This window comes from Rhamphochromis longiceps, linkage group LG5 (assembly GCF_057381845.1).
Source record: "Rhamphochromis longiceps isolate RC_006_pf linkage group LG5, R_longiceps_female_GT1.1, whole genome shotgun sequence".
Lineage (NCBI taxonomy): Eukaryota > Metazoa > Chordata > Actinopteri > Cichliformes > Cichlidae > Rhamphochromis > Rhamphochromis longiceps.
The window spans coordinates 36,798,191-36,823,225 of record NC_140561.1 but is presented as its reverse complement, the minus strand read 5'-3'; the positions used below and the strand labels follow the sequence as shown (position 1 = coordinate 36,823,225).

Genomic DNA, 25,035 nt, shown 5'->3' with positions numbered 1-25,035 from the left:
AATATTAGCCTCAGAGGGCAGTTAGTTACTCGGCACTTCCATCCGTTTGCAGGATAAAAAGAAAGCATATGAGAAACAGAAAGAAACAGAGGTACAAGGGAGATTGTGTTTGTTATTTGATAAAGCCTCCCTTATAACCTCAGCATGTTGTGCAATAGCGCTGGCTCTCCTTCAACTCCGCGGCGTGCCACTTCAAATTAGTCGCTTGTGGAGAGGGTCTGCCCCATCTTTGCAAAATGCATTAGTACACCACTCAGAGCCTCATACAGCCTAGGGTTAAACACAAATTATATCATTTCTGTCATCCAATCAAATCAGAGCGACCTCTTGACCTGCGAGATGAGTCAAATGCATAATGAAATATGACATGACACAAAAGCTCTGATTCTAATCTGTTCTGACACGCGATCAGATGAGGATGACCTCCTGACCTTGACTGACAAGTGAGACGGGCACTTGGAACAGGATATATGAAGGAAGAAAAAGGGAAACTTAAAAGGAAAGGGGAGAAACACGTGCAATTAGAAAGGCTGGTTTGAGTCAGTGGTAGGTTAGTTAGTAATCAGCTCAGGGTCTGGGGTGAATAGGGCCATCTGCATCTTTTGACTTTAGACAGTTGGTGCTCACCTTAATTATTCTCTCCATATTTTCCTTTCTTCCCATTTGTTTCTCCGTGGGGTTTATGTCTTTGAAAGGGTTTATTTCCTCTCTCCTCACCCTCCTGTGCCACTCATTCACTGAACACATCCCAAGTACAGCATCTCAGTCCCCAGAGTTCCTGTTATGATTTCTGAACAGTAAAATACTGACAGATAAATAAAGCAGCTGGGCTGTTTTAGAGGGAGATGAGATGACAGAGGGATGGATAGGAAGGGGGCTGATCGGGGTCTAAGGAACGTGGAATAGGGCCAGAACTATTGGGGCTTCACAAGGGACAGAGCTGAATGGGCAAGCCAAGAGAGGAAGAGGAAAGTGAAGGTGTAGGGTGGCTGTAACTGGATCTCCTGCCCATTTCCATTCCCACTCTTGTAAGATATAGTAGCAGAGGAACAGCTATGGCTTTAATTAAGCCTGAGTTGAAGGAAAGAGATGGATAGATTAAAGAAGACGCTATGAGAAACAAGAAAGGGTATCAACAACAGCAAGCCAAGAGTTCACAGCTCTTAGATTATGTGTTTGAAAATAACTGATCTCTGTTGTCAGACAAGCATTATTTGCCTTTGCTGTATTACATTAAAACAAGAGCTTTGTGTACACTAGTAAACAGGATCATTTTTGAATATACAGTATAAGCCTCCTTTTGCGAGAGCAGTGACAGAGGGAATAAAAAAGTTGATGCTCTTAAATTCATCCCAAAGATAAATCCACTGTTTTCTTCATAAACCGGACTGCATGGAGTGAGAGATAACAAGGCCTTACTTGGCTTGCAGAGTGCTGCACGGTGAATTTTGGGAAGGTGTCAGAACGAAGAGTGCCAGAGGTGATGGAAGCAGTGATGTATGGGTATTTCAAGCATAAATCACTGCTTTGACAAAGCTCTTCAATAAGCAGATAAGTCCATATTAGCGGCGAGACAGATATGTCATCGTCTGTCTCTGAGCCGTCGGTCCCACCCTCTTTGTGAAACAGACATTGACTTGGGAGGACACCGGACTCTTTCGTCCATGTGGAACGCAAGGATCCGGTCTGAAAACACAGCACTTACTGTGTCACTTGATGTCATGCTAGTGGAGATATTCCCAGTCTGTGGCCCACCTGTCAAAATAATGTTTGCGTCATGAAATTCCTTTGATTTCAAGACGAAGCTAAAAAAAAGCAAATATTGTGAATACAGCTGAAAATAATGTTTAATGTCATTATTATCTTGTCATTATGTGTCAGATTTAAAATGCTAAAAAAAAAAGAATATTTAGAGTTGTCACTGAAAGAGGACAATTAGTTAGTTATCAAAATAAACAGTAGTTTATTATCTGTCAGTTGCTGCTTAATAGCCTGATAATTTTATGCCAGAGCAACATTATGCCAGGAGGTCCAACATTATGCTACGTAATGTTGAAAAAGGTAAGTAGCTTTTAACCGAACATATGAATTGCAATTGACAGATGAGAATTTTAAAATGGATGTGCAATTTAATATTAAATGGGCAATGTCCCAAATCCTGATTTCTACAGGCATCATAACAATAATCTAATAAGTACAAGAATATAGAGATAATGAGCCATTAGCCACAGTCAATATCATCTCCAGAAGGCCTTGAATACTCAGGCAGTGTTACAGAGGGAGGGAGAGATCTGTGCCAAATAAAAGACAAGCTGGAAAGCTCCCCAATCAATGTTATTTTCTCTCTCAGTCCCAGACCAACTGTCTATTCATCTGTTTCTTTCAAATGAAAGGTGTGCTGGTATGTAACACTTACAGTCGAGAGATCTGTCTCTTAATTAAAATGTTACAGATTGCATTCGCTCGCACTGAAGACAACATACTGTGTATTGGAAATAATGTTCCCTATAGTGTACCGCATTGATCAGATGAGGAAAATAAAGCATGGTGAAAAACAGAGTGTTGAAAATAGAATCTGCTGCTTTTTGAAGGAGAACAGCCCCGACTATTGAAAGTAAACCAATGATGAGTACCTCAGAGGAAAAAAGGGAAAAAAACAGGGGCTGCATGTTTGAAAAGCTACTTCCATACTAGGACACATGCTGGTCTATACGATCCATCATATACATTGCCTTGGTTTGGATTTTACTTTCAAAGAAGAAAAGAGTATACATTAGCCACAGTGTACATGTGGATCTGTACATGCAATCTCATTCTGAATAGAGGCATATGAATAATTTATCTTGCCACAATCCAACTGGGAATGTCCTTGGTATTTACATTTTATCATCAAGGGCACTGGATGAGCCTTCATAGCAATCCAACACATGACACATCTTCTGTCCTTGTCCCTCTGCACAATCAAAGGCAATAGATGTGACCAGAAAAGTGTTTCTGTAGCTTGGATGTAGATTAATTTACTGAGAAAACAAAAGATTGATAAACACGCTACATGATGACTAAGCATGGTGGTCTTTAGATTACATAGTCTACTACAGTCAGAGTGAAGCACATGGTGGCTCAGAGGGACTCGCACGGGGACTCACTTCACACAATAGCTCCAATGTTTACAACAGACAATTTAGTTTCCTTCCAACAATTATGAGGGAAATTGAATCTCAGGAAATGTTCGTTTTCTTGTCCATTAGACCAAACAATAACACTATCCCCAAAGGTTTACAAAAACATCTGTCTTCAAAGGACAGTCCAGAAAATTAATATCAACTTGCTTGCAGGCTATGTCAGGACAAAGTAAATCAAATTGAGGCAATCGTTTACTAAATGTTACGCCAAATGAAAAGAAAGAGAGAAAAAAGAAAGAGGATTAATTCTAAGTGTGTCTCTATACTCTTGATTCAACAGTGAAAACCTCCTGTTTTTGCCATTACGCTTAAGATGTGTGCTTTAGACTTTTCTTATTTCTTCTTATTGACATTCTTATTGTTGCAAAATTAAATTTATCTCATGTGGCTTTGCGCTCGTTGCTGCACGTGGGATTTAAATAGAAAAACTGTCTTGGGTTTTTTCATTCCAAGGATGTAAAATGCTTATTCATACTACTTTATCTGTAATTGATGTGCTCAAAAATTACAAAATAGGCCATTGCACTTACCTTGATACTAAAACAGGGTTGAGAGAAAAACAAGAAAAAAAGCGCCCCGTATCCTTTCTTCTTCCTTCCATCTCCACATGCGCCTTATTTTCTAAAAGTATCTGTTTGAGAGATAAATGACCGCTCTGCTGCCGAGGATGACAGCCTACACAAAGATGATATTGAATTGATTTCAGAAATGTTGCAGAACTGACTGTTTGATGTATACTGCTAGACATGAATCATAAAAATTCTATTAAAAAACCCTTGAATGGCTGACACCAGAATATTATTTGTGATGATTAATTTGACTCAGTCATTACAATGGGAGTCAAGTTGGATCGTCTCAGACAAAATTGCTTTTCATTCCCCGTTGAATTTCCCTGCTATTTTTCTTTTCTTCTTGCTCTGTGCAGAACCCTGATCTGATTGGACTTACTGTGTTAGAGAGACAGCACGCGAATAGAGACTGTTGGTCTGCTATATTACTGATCGCTGAGCATTGTTTTGTTTTTTTGTTCCAAAATGAGTCGTTTAACATTTGAAGGAAAATTATACCTAATGTAGTAAAATGACAGATCAGAAGAACCTTTGTGGAATTTCTAGCTTGACAAAATAAAATAACACATTACAGTTAATGCTTGTAATCATAATGTTTAGCATATGCAAGTACACACACACACACACATATATATTCTTTTCATGTAACTTCTGGAAAAAATGTCCTTCTGTTTGTTGGAAATGAATGCAATCTACTCAAAAACAGAATTTTTTTCTTTAGTTCCCTGTTTGGGAACCATTAGATTTATTTGTAAATTTTGCAATAGTATGGTTTTCTCTAAAATGTGAGTAGAGAATTGTAGTTGACTTGCCCATACCCTGTAGTTGCAGAGACACGTATGTCCAACCTTGCATAGAGCAATTTATCTTGCAACGCACCTGCTTTGTGACATTAATGATTTAGCTGCGAGTTTACGTTTATGGAAGTGTTTGCTGGGCGGGGCATTCACCACTCCTGACAGCTCAAGTAGCCATTTCCACTTTGCATTGTCTACTGTAGAAAAACTATAAAACACTGTATATTTCTACATTTGCAGCCTGTGTGTAATAGTCACAGGGACTTAAAATGGATTGATTTTCAGTTTCTGCTCAATGAAAACAGTGTATTTCACTTTATTTCTTTTTCTGTCTGTCCCACCACAGAGCTACACAGGTCAGACAGGTGGCAGTGGGGGAGGAGGAGGAGGTGGCGGCACTTCAAGTGGAAATGGAGCCGGGGACGAAGACTATGAGATCCCACCTATCACTCCACCTAACCACCCCGAACCTCCTCTTCTTCACCTGATGGAGCACGAGTCTACAGGCTACCTCGGTCACTCGTTGTCACACAATGGGCTCATCAACCCGTATTCCTACCCAGAGCTGCCCACACTTATGATGTCGAACATGCTGGGACAGGACAGTCACCTCGTATCCAGCCAAATGCCCTCGGTGAGTAGCGCACATTTAATCACAGTAAGAAAAATATTTAATACTTGGGAGTGATGAGTGTTGGTCTTAATCTTAAACTTAACTTGTTCTGGCTCATGCCTAAAAGAAGAAATGCAAATTATGAAGCAAGCAATGTCAACACATAGGATGAAATGATGATGGAGCAAACTTTTTTTGTCATTTTAAAGCATTTTGTGTATTTTAAGCATGAAAAATAATTTCAATATCTTAGCCTTGTACCAAGGGAAAATGTCGTTTTCAAGGCACAGTAAATGGGGCTAAGTAGGGAACTGAATGATTGTTCAGCAGTTGCCATGTCAGCTCTAATGCATGGAGAAAAGGATTGTGGGTAAATCCATCAGCATCATATCTGCCTCGACAGCAGGCATCGGTCAATCTGTCAGGCCTTCAAACATGAATACGTGCTGATTACTCCCTCAGCTCCACACAGAACTGCTCCTCTACAAATTAGCATCTCCAAACCATAATTGCATTCATGAGAACTGTTGGAAATAGAGCAGGTTACTATCACAACAAATGAGCTCTGCAAAGCTTATGCATCAAACATATGAGTAGACTGCATTAAGCAAATAATCTGTTTAGCAGTTTAGCAGTATACCATGCACAGTGCCCTAAATGTGTAATATAGCTTGAATTTGAAACTTTGAAGTTCAAATTAATGTATATATTAATAAAGATAAAAAAGTCCCATATATATGGAAAAGATGGCTGATGTTTTGATTGTAGGTCCCAAAGAAAGAACAGAAATGGTTAATAGTGTTAACGTACGATTTTTTTGTGTAACAGACGATGACTGGAAAGCCAGTAACTTTAAACATTCATAGCTTTATTGATACTGACTTGTATTATAAAACAATGCAGAAATAGTAACGCATACAGCTGTGCTGTTCTAGAAAAGGAGATGTTTTCTTCTTGTTCTTTCACGGTATCATCAAGTACAAACATCAGCAGTGTGTTTTGTCTCTGGCCATGTCTCAGTATCTTTTAGTTATTCTACACAATAAAGATATATGTTATACATATGAATATCAAGGTCAGGCATATTGTGTAACGTTCGTGATAAACAGAAGACAAGCAGCAATCAAAATATTTCCCAGTAAAGATCTAAACATTCTTTGCATTATATATACTTTAATGCTGGAATACTCCCACAAGGTATTGGATTCATATGTCATTTATCTTCATATTCATTTCACATTTTGGTCATGACCTTTACTGCGGAGACATTGGTTGATTGGCCAGTCTTTCCCTCTGCAGTCAGGATATTTGTTACTGCTACAGAGGGCCACACTCTGTGGTTTTAATAGATTGAATACAGCAGGCTGGGTGATAAAAATGCATGAGATTTTAAATGTTCAACTCACACATGATGAACTTGTGTTTAAAGCACATGTAATGCAGCTCCTGGTAACCGCTAGGGAATCTGATAGCACTGGTAGATAAAATGATGCTTTTGGTTCTGAAAACAGATGAAAATTATTTTGAGCACATTTTGTAAATGTTCTATGTTACATGAATTTAATTCAAATTTTGTGTGCTTTAACACATAAGCACACTAATCAGGAAACAGGTTAAGAGATATTACACCACAGTTAAAATGATCTGTGATCTTTTGCCTTTTGCAAGTAAACTCCCAAATCTTGCTACTTCTGACTTTTTATAAAAGAGCTCTTGAATACATTTGGGGATCTTTTCAGAGCTCTGCTTCAACTTCACTTCAAAAAAGCAGCATATAAAGTGAACTCTGAATTTTTTTAATCAAATAGTCAGGCTGGCAAAACTACCAAACCGTAGCAGAGGTTCATTTGTGCTGAGAACGGAGTGTCTATTAAATTGGTGCCTCACCTTGACACAGTCTGTTGAGCAGAGTAATTAAGCAAACTCTGCAGTTCAAACATGAGTTGCTATCATTATGAATATCTCACTTGACATGGGTAGATAAATAATACAGGTTCATTCGAATGTTAATCTATTTTTGGTAGCTAAAAAACACAATGTACAGTGCAGCTGTGTCTGCTCGCTTTGAACAACGTGTGTGTGTCCAAGTGTGTCTGTGCGTTTTTGTGTCTTTACTATAAACAATATATCTGCTGTTGAAATGGATCCACTACATCTGGAGGTCAGGCCTTATATTCAATCTTGAGCACATTGAAAAAAAAATCCATTAGGGTTCATCTTTCCTGCATCAGCCATTCTATTGTGGTGCTGCAGTGAGATCTGTTTTCATCAGGCAGATTCAATACGTGAGCTGGGCAATGAAAAGAGTGCAATAGAGTTGAATGAAGAAAGGAGGGGTGAGGATAGAGTGAGAGAGAGAGAGATGGAGAGAGGGAGAAAGAGAGAGCAGGGCATTGTGGGGAGGAACGCTAGAAGAAAAAAGTAACTCTTATTCAAAATGAGCGTATACGTCCAGTTTTTGTACCGCCTGGATTTCATTATTAGATATTTTAAAGATAATTCAGTTGAGTGAAATGGGGTTATTCTGTCTCAACAAAAGGCTGAGAGCCTCTGGTTTTTAAATTTGTGCCTGTGTGATTCAAGTATGAGGACATTTGAAAGTACTCCAATGCAGGTGCAACAATATAAACATGAAATAAATAGGGCAATTATATAACAAAAAGGATTTAGACTCAAGCAGCATCGCAGCAACAGATGATCATAGCTGTTGAAGAGAATAGAGAGGGTGTGTTTTGTTTGTTGTGAAAGGGTGAACTGCGGGGCTAAAGAGTGTTTAAATCAGGCAGATTTAACTGTGGCCATGGATCTTAAAAATTTATAAAAAATGATTGATTGCACATATGCCAAAGCATGAATAATACAGAACAAGACTGAAGGTTTATTGCATTTTCTTTATTGACAATAAATTGCATTAAAATACACAAATTAAGGGTGTGTGTATCTAACGCTTGGTGCTTTTAGGATTTCATTTTTCTTTCCTCCTGTTAAAGATGTAAATCTTTGAAAATATGTAACAAACGTCAAGCTTAATTTATTTGGAAAGTACATTTATGAAACAGCTGGGCACTGTAGTCTTTAGTAAATATCAAAACATGACAAAATAGTTGATTTAGAGGTTAATTTGTTGGACAAGCAGCCAGTTAATACGCATTTGCCTGCTAGAGATTACTTGTGATTACTTTAAAAAAAAACTTTCTCAGTTATTCCCATTATTTTTATTCATTTATTCATTTTAGCATTTTTGGCTGGCTTGGTGGAAGCGTGTTACGTTTTGGGGCCCAGAACTGACCATAAATGGATGAGACCAGTGAGTACTAAGCTATCAGCTAACATTAGCAAGGTAGTTATTAAGCTAGCTCTAGCATGCAGACCAGAGCTAGGTGGTCTGTGTGCAAACATTAAAACATTAAAATGAGCCCATCCAATGATTCTTGGATGGGCTGTATGGGCAGTGTTCAAAGCTAGCTGTCAATCAGGGCGGACACACCCCGACTCTTGATCTATGTCAGTATCCAAAGAAATAAGGTATAAAGCAACTTTCTTTTTTTTTTTAATTTAACAGGCTGTAAACATGGTTTTAAATGCAGTTAAGTGGTCATTAGAGGAACTTAAATCTTTGTCAGTTCAGAGTTTTTCCATCTCCAGAGGTTAAAAGACTGCAAATACAAAGAATATGTTAGTGTGCTCATAACCTTAGAGTTTGCCTATGCAGACAGCATTTAGTTGATTGATCACTCACTTCTAATCTCTGTATTAATTTGATAAAAGTAACAAGGGTATTTATTCATTTTCTCCACTTTGCTGCCTCTCAAAACCCTCTAAAGCAAAACTGATTGCACTTTCCTGATTTTGTAAGGAGGCCATTTTCAATTCAATTTTTTTTTCTTTTTCTTTCCTTTCTCTTTTGGATGATGGTTATTGTGTCTGAAGCTCCTCCTGGTCAAACCTGATATCTTTCAAAGAGCTCTTTTCTCAATGTTTTGATGCACTTGGCAGCCCCCCCATTCCCTCCCAGCCCCCCACCTCACCACTTTCCCTCGTTCTCTCTCCCCTCTCTCCCTGTCTCTGGTGCTCTCTCTGTTAATGCCCCCACTGCCATAGCATCTACAAGTTCCAAAACACATTAGACATTTAATAGCCTTGCTCAGGTTGCATTGATCCTATCAATACAGCCCAGAATGATACACATCTCTGTTGCTGCTGATTTCTGGCCTCATTGTTTTCTGTTACATCTCTCTTTACACTAAACTATACATATATTTTATATCCACCTTTTGCCTGTGCTGTGACCACTGCATCTGCAATATGTTTAAACAGGACAGCTTCATATTCAATTATGATATATTTATAATGGTCCCCAGTTGCCAGCAACTGGAATAAATTATCCTTTTTTTCATGTTCCTCAATTGTGCATGCAGTATTAGCCATCATCAAACTGGCTCAAGTGTGATGTTTTGAATATGTAACAGATGATGAATGTATAATCAGCCAGGAGATGTTATGCATAACAGCTAAGTATTAGCTGAGAGATCTATATGCACGAGCAGCCTTAGTTTCATCAAACATCCAGGTATTATCTCCCCCCCTTTTTTTTCTTTTCTCAGAATACACGATGTGAATCTGCTTGAATGAGGGTCAGTTTATTTGTAATGAGGGCTGTGGCGCTCTAAAGATCTGCCTGCTGCATTCATATTCAAATTCCATCCTCTAATTTCTTTTGTTACAAAATTTCAATGTAAGATTTTCCTCACAAGCTCTTTATCTTCATTTGTTGAGGTTAATTATCAAGTATTAATCCCATCTTGATTGTCACGTTAAGTTGGTTGGAAGCTTGCTCTTTTTCTTTCTTTCTTTTTTCTCACGAGGTATTAAGTGCTCCTGGCAGGTGCTCGCGCTCCAAGCCTGCGTGAAAGAAATATGAGCTGCAATGTCAACTGAACTTGTCACAGACAAGCTGGGATGAATTAATGATAAGAGAGCAGAGGTGTGTTTTAATGTTTTCTCTCTCTGATGGAGGGTCTCAGCAAACGTATTATCGCATACTGTACACCTGCTGGTTTTTGTATAAACATGAAACAGAAAAAAAGTGGATTACAGATATGGCGATGCATTTATAGAGAAAATCACGGTCCGCATTTTAAGTTTAAAGAATAAAAACTATATCAACCAGCCTTCTGAGAAAGATTATAGTTAAATGTGTTTACACTTTTTCCATATGGACTTTAAAATTGTCTCGTGTGTTTTTTTTCCGACGTGCCTTTAAAGACTTTCGGCTCTCTGGGGCTTTGCTCGATTCTATACTTTTTATTCAGATGAAGAAAACCTATTTCTCCTTTGAAAGACCTTCATTTTAAGTCATTTTTTAAAGGGATTAGAGCGTCTGCAGAAAATGATGGAACGTCTGTCGCTTTTCACCACAGTTCAACAAGCTCAGTGATAGAATGGGACTTGTATTAGTTATTCCAATGTTGATTCAGGCACAGATGATTTTGAATGATCAATGCCACGAGTGGAACAAAAATCACTTGCTTGTTTGATGGCCCCTTGAAGTCTACAGGAAAAGGGAGGGCTGTTCTTTCAACTGCTCCCCCCCCCCCCCACACACACACACACTTTTTTGTGATTATTTATTTTCAAATTGTCCCTTAGGCTAATGTTCCATTTTGGCATTTCACACCGCCCTCTCCCATAAATGAACCATCACAGCCATAAATCACTGGACAAACAGAGACTTGTGCAAACCCTGAAAGGTTCAAAGATTTATGTAACACATTCATGTTTTCCACTTCCTCATTTTAGTACTCCACGGGTAAAGCCTAGCTAATAAAAGGTCCTATTAATATTTCCTGTTGCTTAGCAACGGCAGGCAGCAAGTAATAGCATTCTGTGGAAAAATAGATGACCGATAAGGAAAAATTCAATTCTTTTCTCATCTCTTGGGAGAAAGTGCCTTATTTCTCTGGCAATGTGATATGAAACTGTAGTTGTATATTAAGAAATATCCTAAAAGAAATATAGGTTATTTTCCAATTTCACCGTTTTAGAGGGATTTTTGTTGCAGCCCAGAATGGCAGCTCATCTTTTTTCTCTACCCTGATGATGTCAATTAACCTGCCAGATTAAGCTAAGAGGAGGATAAGATTTGACTTCATTTCTGTCTTTTTAATGAAAAATTCTAAAGGGATGGTGTCAAATAACACAGTCACTGGACTTTAAAAAGATCAGCTATGTGGGACAAATTGCATTTCATTTATATTGCATATGTAATTTAAACTTGTTTTGCACGAACACAGACCAGCTTCTGTTAAGTGCCATGTAAAACCTGTTCTAATAATACTTATCACCCTGATCACAGGTAACAGAAGAAGATCGTTGCAGTGGCAATTTTCAATTTAGATAATTCATCACATCATATTTCAAAAACATCAGAGTGAAATATGTGTTATCGCACACATGTTGTTGTCATTGTCCTCCTCTTATAGATTTGATAAACCACAGCGTTCAAGCAAAGAACAGAAGCTAAAGAAACAAACGCAGATTCAGCTGCAGCACATATCTAGTGTTATGAAGCAGATCCAAAGATAAGGGATTTCATATTACACTTAGCCACGCGCCCCTGCTGAGATTTATCATGCCATGAAATCATGCCCATATTGCACTATGCCCTATCTCAACAATCCATCAGCCCATTCTGCTTTCACCACCAGGAATATTCAGCTGTGGCGGCAGTGGAGAACTATCCCATGTCATCTCATGCTCGGACGCCTCCTCTGCTGTGTCACCGGCCACTAGTTCAACGCAATACTGCCACTCTTTCTGTTAATGTCTATAAGTGTGGCTTCATTCACAGTGATTACAGTGCTGTAGCAAGCTAGTTGCTCTTGTGTTTGCCTTCCTTTCTAATACCAGACATGTATTCTGAGCTGTTCTTAAGCAAGAGACACCTTCCTCCTATTGTGCAATCACTATAAAAAAGAAGTTTTGTAATCTGTTGCCATAATGTTTAAAACTTGAGGATGAGGTGAAGATCAGACATGTGTGAAAGTCTCTGGGCAAGAGGATTTTGCACACATCTATAACCTTGGCCTGACCTAGACTTGCATGATGCACACAGCACAATATTTTTCTTTAAGAATTGCATGGTTTTTGTTGTTTCTGTGTTCATTATTTCTGCATGCTGAATTTTTTTGTTGTGCAAGTATGGGCGCACCCACACACATGCACACAAAGTGCATTTGACACGGCAGTCAGGAGTCTCATTAGTGGGAGCAGAGGAGCCTTGCCTTCTGCTGTCAAGAGTGTGTGTCCCTACCGCTCCTCACAACCATCTCCTGCATGTCATGTCAGGCAAGGCTCTGATTCTCTGACGCCGTGCTTTGTGAGGTGAGCTCAGAGACACGCCCGGGCTGAGAGAGAGCTAGGAAAGGAGAAAAAGGGACTGTGAGAAAGAACAAGAGAGACAGAATATTTAAAGAAAAAAAAACATAAGGAACTAGAAAGAGAACTGGAGGGGAGGAAAGAGGCAGAGACGCAGAGAGAAAAAGAGGAGAGAAAGAAGCAAAGGAGGTTCTAACATTAGCAGTAATGAGGAACATGGAGGCTGGTGCCGAGGGGGACATCATGACATTACTATCTGCAAATCAACCACTGCCTTTTTGCTGCTACTGATTCACCCTGAGAGATGTTCACGGTGCTACTGTACTTTTCAAAGCAACAGTCAGCCACCAGTGAAAATGCTTCAAGGTGAACTTTAATTACATCATTATTATTAATATCCTTGTTTACTTTTTTATTACTTTAATTCTCATTTTTGTGCGTTTAAAAGTCCTTCCTGCATTTTATGTGTTGGTATAGACTGTTTTTGGCTTTGGGATTTATAGTGGCAAATTCCATTTCAACACTGCGGCTACTTTAGGCATTCTTTGAGTAAACTGCTTTTTCTCTCTCATAAAGTACGTGCTAAAACTCGTAATTATTCCCTTATACTGCTGGTTTGTGAGGTATTGCTGTTTTTCTGCCAGATTAATTACAGGATCACAGTTCAGCACGGGAGGTGCAAGAGCAAGTGTTTGATATTTTTCCTTTTGACTAGCATGTAATTGGAACGATTGAAAGTGACCTTAAAGTGTTTTGTTTTGGCAACACGGTGCCGTTGCCAAGCTAATAAATAAAATGAGGTTTTAATAGTGTGTTAGTAAATACAGTTGGCTGGTACTGTACCTTAAACAGGGCATCACACATTACATTAAATCAAAGCCACGTTGCCTTATGGCGTAAAATAGATAATAAAATGTAGTCTTGACAACTTTCAAAACAATTTCTTACAACAACACTGATTCCCCTTCTAAAACATCCTGGCATCTATTGCCCATCATGCCTCTGTACTTAGCATCTGTCTGGTGTCACAAGACGGCAGATACAGCATTTTGCCTCTGCCTTTATAGTTAAGTAGAGTATGATTCATGAATCCACTCTCTTCTTCTCAGCTTGTGTAAATGACCCTCTTGGGTATATATAAGCTTGATAAACCAAAGACATGGATGAAGGGAGAGAGACAGAGGGATGGAGTGAGGAGGAGGTGGGAGGGGCGGGAGGCTCGACGGCTCTTTGAGGAACAGAGTTGTTAGCGCTTTGCCCTCGGGGTGAATGAGAAGTAGCTTTGAGGGCTGAGAGACCCAGGGTTGGCTCCCCCACCTAAAGGCGTGTTTACCACCTTGTTGCGCGGCGGCTGTGCTTTTGAAGGATCATTCTTGAACGCGCCTCTAATTAAAGCTGTCATGGCTGGGTGCCTGCAGGGATAATGTTCTATTATTATAGTCATTTGTTTCAATTAAACGCTGGCTGATTTTACAATAGCAGCCGTGAACCTGTGTGAGTGAGCCATCACTCTAAACAAGATGGCTCCAGTCAAGCAGGGAGTGAGGAAAGACAAGTCTCGGGACTCACACGGGCATCGATCAGTGAATATCGAAACAGGGCGGGGCGGGAGTGAGAAAGAATTTGAAACCTAAATTGGACAGATATCGTGTAGCATTGAGAAAACAAAATGCCCCATCGTTTAATTAACTTTTGGTTTTCATTTACAATTTGAAGCTAGTCAACTAAAAGTGAATTGACTCCAGCTCTACACAAAGTACTTAATTAAAAACTGACAGATTTATTTTAGACGGCGCTAACAAGTTAAAACATGACAATTTATTGATCCTATAGCATCCACAGATGGGTTTATTATGAAGCTACAGTAATAAAGCCTGCATAGCAATCAACAAGCTTATTTAAATGATGAAACAGATGCCACTCTGGTATAATCATCAAAAGGACAGAGCAAGGTTAGCTGTTTTACTCGCCTCTGGTGCGCATCTCTCCTCTTTCTCCTTGTAGCTGTGTACACTCAAAAAAATGAAACGTTGACTTTAATTAAAATTATTTTGTCAACAGGTTCCACGAAATTGAATTATGTTAGTTTAAAGCAAAAATCTTTAGTTCATCTAATTTAAAAAAAACTACTTAAGATTAACAAGACATATTTAAGACTAACTAAATCAAGTTATGTTGTATGAACATAGATGATATATTTTCAGGTTAGATAGTTTAGATTAGTTACTTCAACACATTTCTTATTTGTGGCAGCAAAATGTTAAATTTAAGTTAGATTAATTCAAATATTATATTTTCAGCCACCTTGTGCTTTATTAATTAGTTTTACATAAATCTATTTTGTCAACAGGTTCCACACAAATGAATTAAGTACATCCAACTTATTTTTTAAAATTTATTTTATTGCCAACACATTCAGTGAGCATTTGTGTAAACCCAGTCCAAAATAAAACACAACAGCTCATTAGGGTTAGTAATTAACAGTATGTAGACAGATGCAACATCAAGACTTTAAATTAAATGTCTGTATCTACCAGAAATAGAAGAGAAAAAAAACACATTGAAGATCACATAACACATTGATAAGATGACACTTGAGTTATGCACATGTGATGCTAGTAAGGTCTGTGAGTGTTTTTTTCTTTTAGTGTCTAAAATGGATAGCAAAGTTGCTATTTGCAATGATTGCTTAGGGTCAGTCCAGTAACACAATGCCAATGAAGTGCTTTCCTTTAACAATGCAAAGTGAAGTGTCCACCTCAACAGCCACAATTAAAAAAAAAAAAAAAAATGTAACAACAACAACAATAATAATAATAATAATAATAATAATAAATAGTCCACTGATATTAGCAATCAAAGAAAATTACATCACCATCCCAAATAAAACTTTAACAAAACATGCCAACATTATGGTCTAACAATAAAACAGCTTGTCAGCGTTCAGTTTTTTTGCAACAGCACAGCAGTAACCATTTAACACTCGCCACTGTCAACATTTATTTTACCAGTGTTTGGGCAAAAAACTTCAGATGTAAACATTTTAACATGGAAACAATTGTTCGTCTTTAAAAGTCCACAAAATATACATTCATCCTGCATTCCCAACTTGGATGATCTGATATCCTCGTGTTGGTGTTGTTCCCAGACCATCATGAAAATGTTGTTCCAGGTTCAACATTGCAAGTGACCAATCACATTGTTGTGACGTTATTCTATTCCAAGCCATTCGTGCATTTATGAAATTCCAATGTTGCAAGGACAATATCAATTCTGCTTACTGTTTATTAAAGGGTTACGGTTAGGGTTAGGGTCAGTTGATCGGCGGACAGAGGCGGTTTCACGCAGCTTAAGTACAGTTTTTTGTTTTACGCCGGTTTTTCCCGAAGTCGCAAAAGTATGACGTCACAACATTCTGATTGGTCACTTGCAATGTTGATCCTGGAACAACATTTAGTATGATGATCTGGGAACAACACCAACACGAGGATATCAGATCAACCTCCTAACTTACCCTTATTTTTAGTATGTATTGCAATTACCTTTACAATGCACACAATGTAACACAAACTGAATATGAACATATTTCTACCTCATAACAATATGCCTTGAACGCTAATATACACACCACCCTTCAACATTTCTGGTGCAGTATCATCTCTCAATTAAATCCTTTAAATCTCAATACTTTTGATTGTCTCTTAGCTTTCAGTCTTGAGGTTAACTGAGATTCAGTGCATATATCCCACCCATTAAGAGTGCACATGCAGAGGCCAGGTCTTCCAGGTCATGCAGGACACACTAGATGGTTATACCCACATCGGCTGGAGGAGTGCTGGCATCAGCTCTTTCGATGGTAAAGATAGCAAGGGTAATTTGTTCCAGCTCCCTCTGAACAGCTGTAGCTTAGACACAAAAACATAGAAAAATGGCATCCAGTTTTAAAAAAAGAAAGAAAAAGGGCCAAAGCTACCCTTTAATGACGTAAACACAATATTAGGAACATGCACCCCAGTGCGCCACTATTTTAGACTACAGATTCAACGATAAATATAAATAGTTTGGGTATACAAGAAGATTTCCCAAAACATTTAAACAGGTTCCATGCAAATTACAACAACAACAACATTACAACATGCAACAACATTAGTTATTCAAAATTTGGTTTAATACAGATAAAAAACTAAACTAAAATTACCAACCAATTATTCTTTGAAGAGGATGCTTGGGTCTTCATTCAGGTAAAAAGGTAGTGCCCTGAGGACACACTCCCTCCCCTTTTCAATGGTTTCCTTCTGTAGAGAGTGGCAGAGATACAGGAAGAGAAAACAGATATACTTTAGGATGACAGAAACTCACACTATACGCAAAATGAATGACATATCCACTGCACAGATAGACATGTACACAAGACCAACTAATCATCACATGGACATGAATAGTTAACCTGTTGGGCAGGGTTTCCACCACATTATATATGTCCATAATGGAGGTAAAGACAAACTAATACATCATCTTTTTTGCATTCAAAACATAACATAAAAACATTCACTTCTGGTTTAACCTAAATCAAGGGATCAGATTTTACATATGTTTAGGTAATTTAAATTTTCCAACGTTTTGAGTACCAAACTTTGTCTTGCTTAATATAAATGTAAGTGCACTGTGCAGCTACCATACACTAGCTGTTTAAATTTGAAAATGATCTTATTAGCCATAATATTTTGCTACCAACAGAATAACGCACCTGTGTGGCTGGGGCCAAAGTTTGTCTAATTTTCTTCCCTGCAACGCCTCCTTTTTTCTTGAAGACTTTTATGAGCTGGTCAGTGTATTGGTCAAGTTGTGTAAAAAGCCTTGTAACATGTGCAGCAGTAGTAATCCTCACATATTCTGCTTCCACCTGAAAATATGTCAACAAACACAACATACTGTACTGTAAATATACATACTATATGTACACATATACAAACTAAAACTAATGTAGTAAGACCTCATTAAAGCTATAATTTTAACACAAACATTTACACAAAATGCTAATGGAGCCATTACAGCTTTTATTGTTATTTATCAAGTTCCAAAAAATATTGATCACAGCTGATCTGAAAAGAATTTCATGCCTCAGGCCCTTGAACTGCAACCATGGTTCAGATGTGGAGAAGAAATAACAGGGGCATGGGATGGGTCACAAAAGAAAACTTAACTTATAAAACAGTTTTGTTTTTAAAAGTATAACAGTTCACATACCACATACAAGCTCAGCAATACCACATACACCACATCAGTATAGGAGGGAGCAGGTAAAGGCAGGATCTGAGATTTATAAAGAAAAAAAAAATTAATTCCTTAATTTCAAGAAGCAAATTATTGTTTGAATTACAACTAAATAAAATACTACTTAGAAGAAAAGCAAGAGATTGACACTGCCATGTGCTAACTTTCTATAGAAGCAATTATCACCAGGTCTGTCGACCTCCATTGTCTGTCCACTCATATGTCTTGAATAATTTTATTAAAAAAAGTAAGTGTGTACTTTCACAAACTGTAATTTATAACTACATTGATATGTATAACTCCGCTAGGAAACATGCTGTATTTACAGACCATTTTTACATAATACAGATTACTGATAGAGCAGAACAATGGTGTCACAGTGGCTTTCGCCCTTGACTTTTTGGATTATAAATGTCACTTTATGCTATCCTTGCTATCCTATTCGATATTTCCGACTCTCGGATTACAGAAAAGGAATCCCAAGAAAGCAAATGGAAAAATAACCCCTTGAAAGAATAACCCCATGAACCCCTGTAGCTAATCCCTTAATAAAACAAAAAACAATAAAAATGTTTCTTACACAGTCCACAAAATAAGCATGTCCAGGACCCAGTAAAACTAATGTAAAACAAGCACACGCAAACGATATAACATGTCTTGTAAGACAAACGCAAAATATAACCATGCTGGACATATAGATACTACACAACATAGTCAAAGAAAAAAGTGGTCTTACCTCTCAAAGAAACAGCAGCTTGGCGCCAAAACAGCCTTTTTCAGTTAAATTTGAAGTCTTGTGCATGAGCAGGCACAAGCCGTGAAACCTTCTTGTTCTGCGCGGTTTCATTACAACTGTTTTTGCATTACTGCCACCTTGTGGATATACAAGGTATATCGATCCTAATTGACTTAACTTAAATGTTATGCGATCAAGTAACACATTAGTATTATGTACGTTGAATAATAGACACAATTACGTAGACTTGATTAGAAAAACATATGTTAACTTAACAAAAACATATATTTTAAGTAAAATGAAAATAAATAATTAATATACACTGAACAATCCACCTCATTCATTTTTTTGAGTGTATAGGACTCTCTTCTCCCCTTCTCTCATCTCTGTGCTGGTGGTCAAATCCCCTTAGCTAAATCAAATGGTGCAGGCAATTGGAGCAGCCGTGAAACCATTTCAAAGGTAAGGTCAGCAGGAGCAGGGGAACAATGGCTTTGTGATATTCCATCTCGCACACAATGTGCTACACATAATTGGAAAGCCTTTGTTATTTGACTCCCATTTGACTATGATGTACAAGATGTGAATACAAACACGACAGGCGTAACGATGGCAGAGGAACACGTTCACACAGAGTTTCCTGGCTTTACATCACAGTTTAGGTCTGCCTGGCTGCTCGTCACCAAAAAGTAATACCTAACTGTCCCCTCGCTAACTTTGCTAACTTTGATTTTACTACTTAGGTCGTGTGGCTTTTTTCTCTTATAGTTTCTGTACTTTTTCTCATGTTTTCTCTTTTTAGCTTTACCGCGGCGTATTTCCTTGGTGTTGTACAGAAAACAGCTACATTTCTGAAGGTTAAGCACAGATACAGCAATACCCAGCAGAGAGCAGGAATCCAACACTGTAAAAGTATTAAAAAAAACATTCAAAATTTTAGATGAGTTATCAGATTTACTCACTCAAAATGATAACATGATTTTTATGTTGTGTCACAGATTATAAAGCCAGTGCTCTTAATGTCAAGACTCCATGGAAAGTCAGTATGTGTTACATGCTAACTGCAAAGAGCACTGACCAACTAAATCCTGTTACTCACTGTGCACTCCCACCTCTTTCTAGCCTCTTGGATGATACCAATAAGAATTAGCATACAGTACCTATGGCAACCAGCAACCTTTGTCAGATTCTTTCATAATATTTATACAGCCGTCTGCCACTAGCTTTATTTAGCTCTAGCTTGATGGCGCTATGTGATAACTTCTTGGTCTTTCTGTCTCACACAGGTGAAAGCCAAACTAAACGCACTCTGAGACAATTTCAAACAGGATGTTGAAATTACAATTAAATTATCACAGTGGGGGTGTCTTGAGTAATGAGTTCAGGATCTGTTATATCTGGTTTTAGTAACTATAAGAAGATAAGTCAGTCTTTCATACTTTGGAATGGGACAATTTCATCCTTATATAGAACATCTTGTGTTATTATCTTCACAAAGAGTGGAATAGTTTTGGTGTTTCTGTGCTTCCTGATGACTTGCTGCTTCATTAGCTCGAACGGAACATGCAGCTTTAATGAAAATGGGGTTCATGAAATATGAGAGCAAACATAAATAAATACCCATTAAATAAACAAATAGCAAGTAGAGTCAGTGTTTTGGTGTTTTTTGCATTTTTTTATTTTTTTTGTTTGTTGGTTTGTTCTTATCTATAGTAACGGAAGAAACATTGCAACTAACTTTACTATCCCTAGTAAGCAATGCATGCGTGTCTGTAAATCCTGTTTATTTATTTATCTATTGTCTCTACTGTTGTGGGGCTGGCCAAATATTCACGACGCTGTGGCGTCTTCCCCCTGTGAACTCCGCTGCTCTGCATGTCTCCTTCTTGTTTACATTAAACATGGTGTGACTCAGATTAAAGGGTGACAATTTTGCCTGGAGGCTGTTGCTATGGAAATGCATCTGCTATAGCTATGATAGGCCATTCATGTTTGATTAATTGGTTTTTCAGTGCTTCTTGGTTTGTGAGGACCCTTAAAGAGCAAGTCCATGGAAAATGGAAAATTAATGGATTTCTGTTTCCTTCGTTTTACTCCATTTTCCTTCCTCCTTCCTTTTTTTGTCTGACTACTTATTTTGCTGGAGCTATTTCCTCATGTTTTAAGAAGTGTAGTGATGGTGTTTTGAATTATGATTGGAAGTTGGAGATTGTCATGGATGGGGGAGGTTTGAGCTTGGTTATTTGAAATGCAAAACGAATGTCTTTGTTCACTGCTGGCTTTTGTGAGCAGCTGCTGAGGCAAACACAGAATCTAATGTCGTGTGAATATTACGAGTTTTCAAAGCAGGCCAGAGCTGCTCACAACATTACTTTGTTGTGCATTTTTATTCTACCAATCTACTGGGACCAATTATGATTAGAGTGCTGAGCCTTCATCTCTGAACCTCTACTCGTGTTTATCAAGACCTCATATGCTCGAGCCCTTTAAATTTGATCTTTTTAGCACTGCACTAATGTGTAATGTATTATTTAACTCATAAATGTTTAAAAGAGCTAACAAATGCTAGTTCATCACTTTCTGATCTGTAAATTCCCAAACATTCCCATTTATGCCAGCATTAAAAGCATCCTTTGGTCTGTGTTCATGTTCTGTTCTGATGAATCTTGAAATAAAGCTTTTGATGTCGTTGCTGTTGATGATCTTATTAGATGGCTAAGAACAGAACTTTATGAGCCTGATTCTGTAACCACTAAAGTATATTTTCCTGGGACATTCCCAGCAGTTTACAACTGTTTTTTCTGCTTGTGCTTATAGAAGTGTTGGCAATACATTTTCTTTTCCTTTTTACAACACAATGACCATAACATCTCAGTTCATTCATACCACTGACTCGGTGATTGCTTGACCAGGTGCTGAGACATCTGGCTTTTCAAATACTAAGAAAAAAAATTTCAGAAGCAGTAAATGAGGAAATCTTAACCTCAATACTACACAGGCTACTGTGTCCAAGGGGCCTGCACTAGGTGCCTGTAGCAGTCAATAGGAACCATAAATTGTACTTTCAGCTGTAATAGAGGGACCTATTGAAATCTGATTTCACTGATAAGCCTGTGTGTTATATGGATGAATGGTTAAACAGTGCAAAATTGCTTTGGGATACAGTTCACTGAGTGGCTTTTACATGCAAAAAGCTTGGATGCAGTTAAAAAAAGGTGCTAACTTGTAAAGTTGATTTTCTCCTTATTAAATTATAACATGCACTCTGTGTGTGGCCAGCTGAGTAGCAGAACATACTACAGACATATAATCACTAACACACACATTTATTTGGAGTCTCTACCTGTGTGTGTCTGACACAGGTAGTGTGCAGCTGATTTTAGAGCAGTATTGCTGATTTTGTTTGCTGTGGCTGTAAACAACATTAAACCCCATTAAAAATATGGAGCTCAAAAGATGCTCAACACTCTGTAAGTCTCACAGGCGAACTACAGGGTTTTCTGGCATTCTTTGTAGCTTTATAACTGTGATCAATTTATCGATTTAAAATTTTTAATTATGGCTGGATGGATGGATCAGTGGATGGATGGATTATTGCTGCTTTGAGCTCTCAGTCTTTCTTAAAGTATACATTTTGCTTAATTTCTGCTTTCTCACCAAACATCAGGCTCCCTCCCAGCAATCATGTATTCAAAGTATTTTCTGGTTCTGCTAACTGTCAAAAATGTCAGGAAACAATAACCCAAAAATTTCCAGGCTTCAGATCAGTCAGGGATGTCAAAGACAGTCCATTTTAGTTTTTCGTATCGGAGTAGTTAACAGTAGAAGTCGTTAGTATTTAGAGAACAAGCATGCCCCTTGATTTAATCTTGCATTTAGTTGTTTTGATTAGTTTTAGTTTAGATGTTTCACTTATTATGCATCTAATTTTCAGTTCAGACCCTCCACAAACCTCAGTGTTGAAGTCATTTTCAGATCAAGTAATCTGGCTAAAAAGCTGCAATTTTGTGAGACAGTGAAGAAAGAAAACCTCTCAGCCTGAGATTATCTGTGAGACCTCTTTTTTCTTCCAAAAGACAACTCCCTCTAGCAATCCCAACGTTTTGCGCATAGTTCATTGTATTATATTTATATTTTATCCAACACATACAGTATACACAATTTCTCCAATTAGAACATGTCATCTCCACTTCGAAACATTTGCATATTTGGCTAATTGGCAGTCAGGAGTTTTAAATAGAGAAGATAGTAAAGCTGGTGTTCTTCTCTCACCCCAGATGCAGGAGATGGCTTTGCACCACCACCAACAACAACACCATCACCAGCATCCTGATGGCGCTCATTATGACCCCGCCCGTAACCACACCCTGATAAACAACTCACCTCCGATACTGCCCAACCCCATGAGTGCACTATCCCAGCTAAACCCACAGGTCAGCCGGAGTGCAGTGCCTCATGGTTCCCCCTCACCTCCCGGAAGTAAATCGGCCACACCCTCACCTTCAAGCTCCAATCAGGAAGAGGAGACTGATCCTCATTTGAAGGTACTGGTGTGGCTTCTCTGGCATGTAGTAGTGGCGATAAAGGCTTGGCAGTGCTTGTACCAGGTTGTTAACATGTAATCCGCAGTGTTGTTTAAGAGGAACGCAGGAATAGGCATGCTTGAGCTTGGGTTATTTGGCTGCCTCGAAAACTTGAACATTGCTGGAGTTGGAGCTATGTCTATTTTTTTCCTTTCATGCTTTGAAAAAAGAAACTTTTTGAGATATTTACTTTTAATCTCTTCAAAAAGTTCAAAATCTATGCCCTAATAGCAAAAGGAAATTCTGTTTTCCATGTTACTTTAGTGAATAGCTGTCATTCTAATCTAGGTTTGCTGCTTATTGTTAGACACACAGGAGCTGATATTAAACCCTTTTTAAATTTCTATAATGAATGAAGATGTGAGACATGTTTTAATTGGCGCTTTTTTTCAACAACAACATGATCTGTTGCCAGTCCTCCCCAACTTTGTCACTGCCTTACCATGTTCTCAGTTACAGTCTGGTTCCAAAGCAACCACTCCTTCATTTAAATCACTCATTCATTTAAATAAGAAGAGAAGGATAGTTGTTTACATTCATTTGGTTTATGTAAATCTATAAAACTGCTTTTATAAATTGCCCACCAACCAATGTCTCTGTGGATTTGCTTCGTTTCTGTCAGGGGAATGTGAATGAGTGTATAATTGAATCTGCCACTTCCACAGTGTTTCAGATTCATCTGTGTATTTAGCTGCCAGCTCACAGTGATACAGTATAACAAGAAGGGGATCCTTTAGTTTAAAAAATATATATTTCCCAGCCTATGCATCTCTGCTGTGCTGTGTGAATAAAAATGATTACCATCTCTCCTATCAGTAAGTAATTCCATTTGCTCTCTCCAATTCATTCTGAGACCACATCAAAGCCAGAGCAGATACAGCAGGCGATTTAAAATTCCTTTCACCCCTAGCATGAAAATTCAGAATTTATGACTTGCTGAACAACTGCAAAATAAAGATTTGAAAAGGTTTGATACATTCAAATAACAGATGTTATTTTTGACAAAGTAAGGCAGGGAGAAAAACTGCTGTCAACCAGAGTCTGTGTGTGTAAATTGTTACTGTCGGTGAATCATTGCTGCAATATCCAAACACTGGGTATTGAACACAGAAAAGAAATTAAGGATTTAATGAAGCTTACATGTTTCACCTGGGCACAGCGCTATAAGCATTCATCAGCAATGCAATTATTCATTCCGAGTCGAATTAGTAGACTCACTTTCAGTGTCAATAAGCTGTTTTGTTTTTTTGTTTTGTGCCACTGATGGTCTTCCAGATCACGGGTGAGAAGCGACCGTCTTCGGAGATGATGAAGCCCAAGCCCAAACCCCAAAAAAAGAAGAAGAAGAAGGATCCAAACGAGCCTACAAAGCCTGTGTCGGCCTACGCCTTGTTCTTCAGAGACACTCAGGCAGCCATTAAAGGACAGAATCCCAATGCCACTTTTGGAGACGTATCCAAAATAGTAGCCTCCATGTGGGATGGTCTGGGAGAGGAGCAAAAACAGGTAGGCTTCGTTTAATATTCATGTATATACACTATGAGTTCTGGAAAGAGCTTTTTTTGTTGTTTATCAAACATCTAAAAAAAAATACCTCGCAAAAGTTATAAATTCACTCCATAAAAACTGAAACAGTTTTGACCTTGCGGCAGTTGTGACTACCCGATGGCAAGAGGTTAATATCATTTAAGTAGGAGAAGGAGCATAAAAATGTAGCTTGCAAATGAAAAGCGTTTAAAGACAAAAGAGAGAAAAAGAAATAAGCTGGGATGCATTACTATCACCTTTTAGGATGATGCCAGCGTGGTAAAATTGTGAAAAAAGAAAAAGCATAACAAAGAAAAACAGATGCCTATTTACACATTGAGCAGCTTGCGTCTGCCTACCTAACAATTACAAGTTCA

General features: G+C 38.1%; 1 protein-coding gene and 1 long non-coding RNA gene across 6 annotated transcripts in view; one reads left to right on the top strand and one right to left on the bottom strand.

Annotated features, from left to right (window-relative positions):
- Window positions 1–25,035, top strand: part of tox2 (TOX high mobility group box family member 2) — a 91,680-nt gene that overhangs the window by 55,128 nt on the left and 11,517 nt on the right. The window contains exons 4-6 of one of the 2 annotated variants that reach the window (XM_085407473.1): window positions 4,895–5,182; window positions 22,826–23,092; window positions 24,407–24,637. In XM_085407473.1, the coding sequence (XP_085263599.1) occupies window positions 4,895–5,182; window positions 22,826–23,092; window positions 24,407–24,637 (786 nt within the window). The remainder of the gene's footprint in view (window positions 1–4,894; window positions 5,183–22,825; window positions 23,093–24,406; window positions 24,638–25,035) is intronic. The other variant, XM_085407475.1, reaches the window with a different exon arrangement.
- Window positions 16,137–18,893, bottom strand: LOC146670515 (uncharacterized). 4 transcript variants are annotated; one of them, XR_014911791.1, is made up of 5 exons: window positions 18,393–18,893; window positions 17,786–17,851; window positions 17,286–17,441; window positions 16,741–16,833; window positions 16,137–16,443 (listed from the first exon to the last, which is right to left on the bottom strand). It is a non-coding gene; the product is annotated as an uncharacterized LOC146670515 (long non-coding RNA). The 4 variants fall into 4 exon arrangements; XR_014911790.1 differs by having other exon boundaries at window positions 18,549–18,893; XR_014911792.1 differs by lacking the exon at window positions 17,786–17,851 and having other exon boundaries at window positions 18,393–18,890.